The sequence below is a fragment of the Priapulus caudatus genome, unplaced genomic scaffold (assembly GCF_000485595.1).
Source record: "Priapulus caudatus unplaced genomic scaffold, Priapulus_caudatus-5.0.1 Scaffold663, whole genome shotgun sequence".
Lineage (NCBI taxonomy): Eukaryota > Metazoa > Priapulida > Priapulimorpha > Priapulimorphida > Priapulidae > Priapulus > Priapulus caudatus.
The window spans coordinates 112,064-122,559 of record NW_014577724.1 but is presented as its reverse complement, the minus strand read 5'-3'; the positions used below and the strand labels follow the sequence as shown (position 1 = coordinate 122,559).

Sequence of the window (10,496 nt, the reverse complement as noted above, 5' to 3'; positions counted from 1 at the left end):
GTCAAAATCGGTGACGCCGTGCAGCGCACACGTGGGTGGCGATTTCTCGGCAAAAATCGCCACGTGTGCGCCGGGCTTTAGACTCTCTTGAATTACTTATTGGCTTCACAGTTGTAGCCTTTCCAGAGAAGCAAGGTCGTCGTGTAACTTGTATTCACTACGCGCATTTTCGCCGAGGGCTCGAAGATTTCTACGCCTTATTGAGTGGTCAAAGTGCTGATGCTGTTGATTGCGCACTTCAGCCCCTGCCCGTGGAATTCTGGATTCGTGGTTCCGCTTCCTCTTTCTCTTCGCTCTACTCTGTCCCTCTCTCTCGTCTCTTCGTCGCTCTCCTCTCCACTCAGGTCTCTCTCTCTCTCCACCCTTCTGTCTCGTGCTCGCCCACCGCCTCTCTCTCTCTCTCTCTCCCCCTCTTCTTCTCTCTCCCTCCCTCCTCTCTCTCTCTCTCTTCTCTCTCTCTCTCTCTTCTCCTCCTCTTCTCTCTCTCTCTCTCTTCTCTCTCTCTCTTCTCTCTCTCTCTTCTCTCTCTCTCTCTCTCTCTCTCGATCTCTCTCTCTCTCTCTCTCGTCTCTCGCTCTCTCTCTGCTCTCTCTTCTCTTCTCTCTTCTCTGTCCTCTCTTCTCTATCCTCTCTCTCTCTTTCTTCTCTGTATCTCTCTCTTTCTCGCTCTCTATCTTCTTCTTCCTTCTTCTCCCTCTCTTCTCTCTCTCTCCTTCTCTCATCGCTAGCTGCGCATCTCAGCGCACACGTGGCGATTTTTGCCGAGAAATCGCCACCCACGTGTGCGCTGCACGGCGTCACCGATTTTGACGCCAGAAACTCGTCGCTGGAATATCAAACACGTTTGATATTTGTTGCCCAGTCGCTGAACAATCGCTACGTGTGCGCTGACCAGGCGATGGATTCAGGCAACAGTTTTTGGATTAACCAATCAAATGCATGATTTGAAGCACGTGATCACAATTATAGCAGCGCCCGTGGTGTGGTTTGAACAGGTCATGTACAGTTCATACAGTGGTATGTCGCTGACAGATGGTTGCATTGTCGCCGGGTGGCGCACACGTGTGCGCCGGGCTTTAACTATCACGTTGGGGGCGGGGGTTGACTCTACAGGGTTGCACTCCATTTGTATTCTGCTACGCTTTTGGTTTGAGAGTTGTTGTAGAGCAAATGCATTAACCACGAATAAATATAAATAGATTACTTTTAATGCATATATATATACCTTCTCATCACTTGAAGTGCATTCTACATATATTATTAAAGTACTAATTTCATAACCAATTAATATATAAACACATATACAAGACAAAGGCCACACACATGTGATTATAATAAATGTAGCACAAAAATGCTATACGACTATGAAAATGGATTAAAACTACACCCCAGATTCCTTTGAGATAAGAGAACATCGCACAAAAGCATGTATGTTATATAGAGATTGGACAGAAGAAGCCATGGAGAAATGTGTACTGAAATCTGATTACAAGCCCGACCACATGCACACACAAAAACGGTGGCGTATTCACATATAATTTTTACATATATATAGACAAACATATATAAATATAAAAATATATTCAATTAACGCAGGAAACCCAACAAGACGAATCGCAATCTATGCGCAAACCGTACAACACTCCGGATATTCCACAACAGCCGGCGGCGGCGCGAGATGGAGCGCACGTAGAGACGTAACGCTGAACACACACGAACTCACCTGCACAGCATGCTGACGATCGCCACCTTATTGAAGAACATGAACGCGTGGAACACACACACAAACTCACCTGCACAGCATGCTGACGATCTCCACATTATTGAAGAATATGAACGCGTGGAACACACACACGAACTCACCTGCAGCATGCTGACGATCTCCACATTATTGAAGAATATGAACGCGTGGAACACACACACGAACTCACCTGCACAGCATGCTGACGATCTCCACCTTATTGAAGAACATGAACGCGTGGAACACACACACGAACTCACCTGCACAGCATGCTGACGATCGCCATCTTATTGAAGAATATGAACGCGTGGAACACACACACGAACTCACCTGCACAGCATGCTGACGATCTCCATCTTATTGAAGAACATGAACGCGTGGAACACACACACGAACTCACCTGCACAGCATGCGGACGATCTCCATCTTATTGAAGAACATGAACGTGCGGAACAAACAGGGCACGAACCCACCTGCACAGCCTCTGACTATCGCCACCTTATTAAAACATAAACCGTGAACACACAATTTTATCACAGAACTCAACCTGGCAGTCATGCTGACGACTCGCAATTATTGAAGAATATAATGAACGCGTGAACACACACACAACCTCACACTGCAGCATGCTGAGATCTCCACATTATGAGAGAATATGAACCGCTGTGAACAACAGCACACAACTCACGCCACAGCATGATGACGATCTGCCATCTATGAAAATATTGAAACGCGTGAAACACATCACGAACCACCTGCACAGCATGCCTGTGACTCCACTATTGAAAGAAATATTGAACGCGTGGAACCACACAGGGTCGTCGTTTGGGTTGTCACGTGCGAGACTCACAGCTGCACAGCATGCTGACGAATCTCCTAACTTATTGAAGAACATGAACAAGCGTGAACCACACACAACTCACACTGCACAGCATTGCCGGAACGATCTCCATCTTAATGAAAACATGAACTGCGGAAAAACAAGAACAACAAGAACAGTCACAACTTCACCTGCACAAGCTGACATATCTCCATCTATTGAAGAACATGAACATGTGGAACACACACACGAACTCACCTGCAGCATGCTGACGATCTCCACCTATGAAGAAGATGAACGAGCTGAGCGTCGACAGCATGTTCTCCTCGAACACGGACGGCGTCGGTAGCACGACGTCCTGTATGTACTGCACGCGATACGTCTGATGGATCTTCTGTCGCAGTTCGTTGTTGCTAATCGGGATCACCTCCTTGAAGTGCGCCTTCTGGCGCAGGAACTCGCGGTGACGCGTCGGCTGCGCGAGCCCGGGGTCGTGCTCGAGGCAGCCGATCACGTCGAAGATGAGATCATCGCGAACATTATCTCAAGATCGAGTTCTTGTCAGCAGGAACATGTTCTTGAAGATCTCGTAGAGATGGTGGCATGCTCTAGGTCGGTGTTCTGACAGGTCCCTCGGCACATGTGAAGCACACGTCGACGGAGCTGGCGCATGTACCCTCGCTCTCGTAGGAGCGCGACCGACAGCTTCTCGCGGCGGATCGGCGACGGCAGCACGGACTGTATGAGCTCGTTGATCTCCTCCAGCTTGCTGAGCTCGCACTGCGGCAGCTCGATCGCCGACACCCGTGTCCGGCATTGTCTCAAAGTGCTCGTCCTCGCTCTCCTCCACCAGGTCCTGCGTGATGTCCCTGTTCGGGTCCTTGCCCTGCACCTGCGCGCGCGCGAGAAAGACAAGGGAGGTTCACGATGAGATGAACGTTACTACAATAATGTTCGTGCCTTTATTGCACGCACGAGAGAACGACGGGATGTTCACGACGAGGTGACGTTACTATAATAAATGATGTTCATGCCTCGCACCTGCGCGCGAGAGAAAGACAGGGGAGGTTCACGATGAGGTGAATGTTATTATGATTGGCATTCGCTACGAGACGGATGTAATTACAATCATGTTCTGGGGCTTCACTTGCACGTGAGAACAAAGGATACTTATCGCGAGACAGTTGTAATAATAATAATAATAATAATATTAACATTAACAATAATCTTACTATAATTTGCCAAATGTTGTATGTATGTATGTATAGTGTATGTGTGTAGTATGTATGTATGTATGTACTTGTATGTATGTAGTAATTAGTATGTAATCTATGTATGATGTATTATGTATTATTATGTAGTAATGTATGTATGTATTGTATGTATGTATTAATGTACAGTACGTAGCGTAATGCTATGCTATTCTAATGAAAGGCTCCGTCAGTTTTTTTATCCAAATAGCGCCAAAATTCAGCAGAAGAGATCGATTGATACAACGGGACGGGTTCTAAACTACTCCATTGAAAACGGTAAAAAAGGCATAAAAAAAACAAACAACAAAAAAGGTAAAGATGCCTAAAATAATGGGCAGCTATATCTTGCCTTTGCCTAATATTCGGCCGTCTGAACGTTGGCTATAAATATTTCGCCGTCTGTCAACGTCTGGCTGGCATGCACAGTATTTTTTGTAAGCGCAATGTAATAGAAATAAGCATTAATAAGATAAATCCAGCTACTATTTTGGCATAGTTTACGATATGATGAATGTACAGATTAATTCCACAGATCTGACTTGAAGAAATGCACTTACACTTCGCCTCGCCATCGAGGTACTTTTGCAATTCCAGGAATTTGTAAGAGTGTTATTCAGATAATTTAAAAGTCGAAGCAACTGTCTTGCTCTACAGCACTATTTCAGATTCTCCGGCACAATTCAAAATGCTTGAATGTCGTGAAGAGCGAGCTGTCACATAGCGCTTCCGATCACAACACTAATATTACGTGTCCCTGGCAGAGTGGAATACGAATAGCCGAACCACTAATATTACGTCGAACGGCAAGCCAAGTGTTATACAGTGGCACGACCTAAGCCAGCCAAATAGTCTATCTATATTCTAACGTGAGTGTCCGTATCAAACCAGTACAACATACAATAAAACATTGTGTGTGTGTGTTTGTGTGTTATTTCACTGTACTTGCCAAACAAATAGTTAAATGGGACAGTAGCCTCTAAGAATTTACGCATACAACTGTAGCTTACACGTATAACAAATCGTCTATACCCCCAGTGATTTGACCAATACAATATTTAATTGCTTATAATTATTTGATCGACATCAAACAGGCTGACGAAAATTTGAAACGCGCCATGACACCGCCGACGTGCTGCCACCGCCGAAAAAAGTTGCTCATTTGACAATAATATTATTGCAGGTTACAAGACCAGACGCGCAATCACAAAATGTGCACATATATTAATACCTAAAATGCTATTAATCGAACGATATCATTTTAGGGCAAATTTAATCCATATAAACGAATGATATTCTATTATAAAGCATATTACAATCCTTTTTGCTTTAATTAATATAATCAAGGAAACACCCTCGTCTTAGCCTCTTGGTCGAAAGTGATTTTTGCGGGCGAATTTATCGAGATCATGCGCTTTGATGGCGCAGACCGGTCGTGTAATCAAACTTAGTCGTTAAGTTTAAAACAATTTTTTATAATATTATAATGGTATAAACTCATAACTTTTTATGTAGCGTAATTATAACCTAAATTAGCTGAAAATAACCCTAGAACCTAGAGTAATCTCTCCCTTTAATGTGTTACGTGTAAGCATGATTACCTCCGCCAAGGGATTGGCAGGAGGTTATGTTTTCATCGGCGTGTGTTTGTTTCTTTGTGTACAGCCTAACTCAAAAAGTTAAGAACGGATTGTCATGAAATTTTCAGGATAGGTCAGAAACGGGCTCACTTAGAATTGATGAGATTTTGGTTCTGATCCGGATCCAATTAATTAATTAATTAAATTTTCAGGATAGGTCAGAAATGGGGTAACTTAGAATTGATTACATTTTGGTGGTGATCCGGATCCAATTAACTAATTAATTAATTAAATTTTCAGGATAGGTCAGAAATGGGGTAACTTAGAATTGATTACATTTTGGTGGTGATTCGGATCCAATTAATTAAATTTTCAGGATAGGTCCGAAATGGGGTAACTTAGAATTGATTACATTTTCGTGGTGATCCGGATCCAATTAATTATTTAATTAATTAATTAATTCATAAAATTTTCCACAGTGAGAGAATTGAGCTGCCTTGGCGGAGGTCTGCGCTCTCCGAGTGCTCTAGTTGTACATGTATTTGTATTGACATCTCAACCATAAAAAAACAACTAAACTCTCCATATAACGCCTTACACATAACACTAATGGTGACACATGCATCACAGTCACTAAGCCCGCGCATAGCGCGGGTTCCAGCTAGTAACAATAATTCTGTGATAATAGCAATAAAAACGCAAAAAATTCTGGATTGAATCCAGGTTGGACCACGGCCAACCCAGAAGCCACCGGCTAATGCCGTGATCCACTTTGGAAATAACAATAATATAAATAATTTAATATAATATAATATAATAAACATATTAGGGGCCTTTGGCGACAGTTGCGTGCGCGAACAACGTGCGTTCCCAATGACACAGACGTAATAACGATAATCCGATGCATGTGAAAGTTGCTGCCTGATCTGCGGAAAACATAAAATATAACACGACTCCAACACGTTTAGCCGAGAACTCGCGCAAAGGGCAAAGGGAAAACGTATTTGACACCATATTTTTCCACACTCAGAAAAAACCGCAACGCAAGTCTAAAAATAAGATCACGCACCGCTAATCAATACAAACACTAGCAGCACGGAAAAATACGGATTACCTGATCATCGTGCACGGTTAGAAATTAACTTTTTTCGCCAGGCAACAAGTACTTGCTGCCAGCGAAAAGGTCGAGGCAGAAACTCTGGTGCATTTTCTATGATTTATTAGGAATTTCTCGGCAGCACGCATTTGCTGCTGACGTTTCACTGCAGGCAGCAAACTCACCCTTACATGCAGCAAGACTGCTGCCTGTTGCCCTTGATTTGGCATCAAGCCATGCAAAGTTGGTAAATTCGTATCAATGATTTTGATAAAGAGTAACAGCATGTAATAGTGACTACCCTATACTACACATGCAACACTGTGATAGGCTTCATCTGTACTATAAACCAGGGTGCGAAATTAACGCAAATCCGGAGTCAAATACTTCCTGATTTGACATATGCAAGAATCCGTGTGACTCCCTAAAAATTCTGCTATACTAACTAGTTCATTCCAGAGCACGGCCTCGCGGAAGGTTTCAGTAAATGCCCAAAGAAAATTTGGCAGACGTGCAACCCCACGAATCTTCAAAATAATAACATGCGTTATTGTTAATATCTCTAGTTTTGAACTTCAGACTGCAGACTCCCTCATTTTGCTGCGGACTCACTCTTTATGAGGGCAGGGAGTCCGTTGGACTGCCTTGTTCACAAGTTAATTTCTGCGGTACCCCGGCTAACAATAGCGGTAATGAAGCAATCACACAAAAAAGCCATTACGATCAACTTAATTGCACTAACGATATTACTTATTAGGTAGCAGCTCATGCTGTGTGTCAATACATGGAAATACTAACAAGACACAGATACAGTAAGCAATAGAGAATAGAACAGAATTTATGAAACACGGCTGCCCTGTTAAACTACTAAAAAGAACATAATAAAGATAAGTTAAATACGATTGGTTAGTAGTCAGTGCTAGTCTTGCACACATTTCGGCCATTGCTAAATGACTCACGACACGAAGTGGACATGCTAGTATAGGTTTACTACACCTTTGTACCACACTGTTGGTAGAGAAAGAGAGTAACTACGTGTGGATACAAAACTCAATGGCAGTTGATTGTTACATGAAACCCATGCTTGACTTTTAAACAAGACAAGTTCAGAATACGTGAGTGAATATTTAGAAAATAATGTGTGCCATTTAAGCAACTACTAATGCTATTAAAGATACGCAACTTAAACACACCCTATACTCTTATAACTAAATCTAATAGTTGCAACTAACGTTGGCAAGTTGCAACTAATCGAATTATAATTCGCAATCAAAATTAATCTTTGAACAGGTAGTTTACTACAACAACAGCACTATATATTTCTGTAATGTGTCACACATTAAGATTGAGTAGTCTTCTGTGAGCTCGGCAATCCATTTATCTGTCTGTGTGCGCTCGTGTTAGGTACACAGCGGCTGTATGGAGTTTCAATACACAGTGTTGAAACCTTTATCTGGAGTTTCCACGCTGTTTACTACTTGAGTTTTGTTAGATTCATATCCCTCCTCACACAAATCGAATACAAATGAAAATAAAAATGAACTTTTTACCCATTTTTCATAGAAAATGTATGTATTTGGGCCATTCGTCTAAGCCATTGATCAATTTTGTGGGGACACTCTAAATGAAGTTTATTGATTATTTTGGCACACTTGAAGTACAGCCTACGCCATATTTAACTAATTACACACACATACAGGAACGCACAGACACACGCGTGTACATGCACGCGCGCACACACATGCATGTACGCACGCACACGCACACGCACGCATCTACGTGCGCACGCACGTCAACAAAAAACCTTGTTTAAAAGTGCCTCCAAAACAGTGTGAAAACGCATATATAAATAACTATAACGTGAGTTCGCATCTAAACTTGCTGTGAAAATTAAAAAAATGTAAACACCATCGACTATCAAGTCCATTTTTGTTCAAACGCAGATCCATCCCTCAAACAATGCCTCTCAGCATATAGTGTGGGCCAGTAAGTGCAAGCCAATTGTGTGCAAGCCAAGATGTGTGGTATGGAGGTTACATACACATCAGTCTGCTTAACGTAACATAAGTTAACGCAATGTAAGTGTAACGTGCTTAGCAACACGTTGCCAAACCTAATAATTTCTCTGCTATGTAAAGTTAAGTCAACCAACATTTAATTTTGCCATAGCAATCTATGACGTCACCTCGTAAACTAAAAACATCATGTAACCTCTTAACACGAAACTCACACCCCAATCTCACCACACATCATTTCCCCGAGCAATATATAGTGCAATAGTGCAATACAACGCAACGCCGGGGAATCCGACAGAACAAAGTTCTCAGAATTCAGCAGAAATGTGAAATCATTCTCTCTCTCTCTCTCGCTCTCTCTCTCTCTCTATCGTCGAGCAGCAGACGGACGAGGAGTGCGCCGCACCGTCGTCTCACTCAGTTCGCGGTCACGGCGAATATAATCACGCTTCACGCGTTTAATAGCAGCGCGCGTACTGTGGCGCCGGAGCGCGCGCACTTGCCCGTCGCCGAGCTTCCAGCAGCCGTACAATGATGCCAGGCTGGCATCCTCCTGCTGATCGGCAGCTGCCAGTTTCACACACACAGGCTAAATGTCAAAGTGAGAGAGAGAGAGGGAGGGAGGGGTAGTGAGAGAGAGGGGGAGGGGTAGTGAGAGAGCGAGAGAAAGAGAGGAAGAGGAGAAGCTGGAGGAAGATGAGGAGGAGGATGAGGGGGAGGAGGGGGAGGAGGAGGAAGAGGGAGAGTAAGAAGAGGAGCAGGAGAGATAGAACGCGATAGCAAGGCCAAATTGCAGTCCACTCGCTTTTCAGGGGTCGCATGTCTGACCTTTAAGAATTTCTGCGGCCAGGCAGTAATCTCTTATGGTAATTATTCAATTCGAGGGAAGCCTCATACAGGTTAGCAATAGAGAAACCAATTCGGCATTCCATACCGGCAAAGATACTTTTACCAAGATAATTAACATTTGCCGTGTAACCCCCCCCCCCATTGGTTTTTGACACCAGTACGTAACACGTGCACACGTATAAACATATCAATCAGATTTGCAACAATGACCTTATTTGTGAATTAAATGTGTATTAGAGGGTGTCAATTTTGCATTGATTTAGATTACTGCTAGAGCTTTAACAGGCAAACAATTACAAGCCAAGATAATTTACGCGACAAACCACGCGTGTGTATAACAAGTAAAGTAGAAATGATACTTTGTTAAAACTGATAATTTATGGAAAACGACAAACGTGTAATTGCTAACTTTGATCAGCAAGAGTCATTGCCCTCTGAAATATGCTTACATAGTCCAATTTCCCATTGACGTATTGCTTGTGCACGAATGCCAACCATTCCATATAGAATAGCTACAATCTGTAATGCTGCGTTTACACTATCGATTTTTGTCAGCAAATCGTACGGATTTCAAGTGCAGGTACGATTGCTGACAAAAATCGATAGTGTAAACGCAGCATTTGGTTGCAACTCATCGATTTGATTGACACATCTGACATTTACCCGAGTTCATTCAGATCAATAGACTGGGCCCTATCATTGCATATTTCTCTCAAAATACCACATCTACATATATCCAAGAGTGAATAATAATATATGCAATATCTATTATTATTCACTGACTCTTGATATATTCATAACGCGTGTGTGGACCCCATACTGATGTATCGCAGTAGTAGCTCAACGAGGCTTTCTGGAAACTTTGTACGGCGTCAGAGCAAAACAGGTAAACGAAACAGTAAAATGTCAATATAACGGCACAAGAGTAACTATACTTTATCAATTACTCATGCTGCCATGCAGGTGCAAATTACATGCACTCTATCCATGACGTCACTGTTGACATTTAAACATGTATCAACAAATGTCAGCCGAACGTGCGTGCGTGCGTTCTGCGAAGCGGTGTGCAGACATCGATGGAAAGGCCGTATCTACGTATACGTGCAGTGGCACGATCAATGGCTTCGTCACACATACACACACAC

The 10,496-nt window shown here is 42.9% G+C and overlaps 1 protein-coding gene across 1 annotated transcript in view; it reads right to left on the bottom strand.

The window, feature by feature from the left end:
• Window positions 1-10,496, bottom strand: part of LOC106812573 (serine/threonine-protein phosphatase 4 regulatory subunit 3-like) — a 47,207-nt gene that overhangs the window by 13,833 nt on the left and 22,878 nt on the right. The window contains 4 exon segments of the mRNA XM_014816474.1: window positions 1,864-1,913; window positions 2,868-3,164; window positions 3,167-3,362; window positions 3,364-3,453. Of these exon segments, the coding sequence (XP_014671960.1) occupies window positions 1,864-1,913; window positions 2,868-3,164; window positions 3,167-3,362; window positions 3,364-3,453 (633 nt within the window).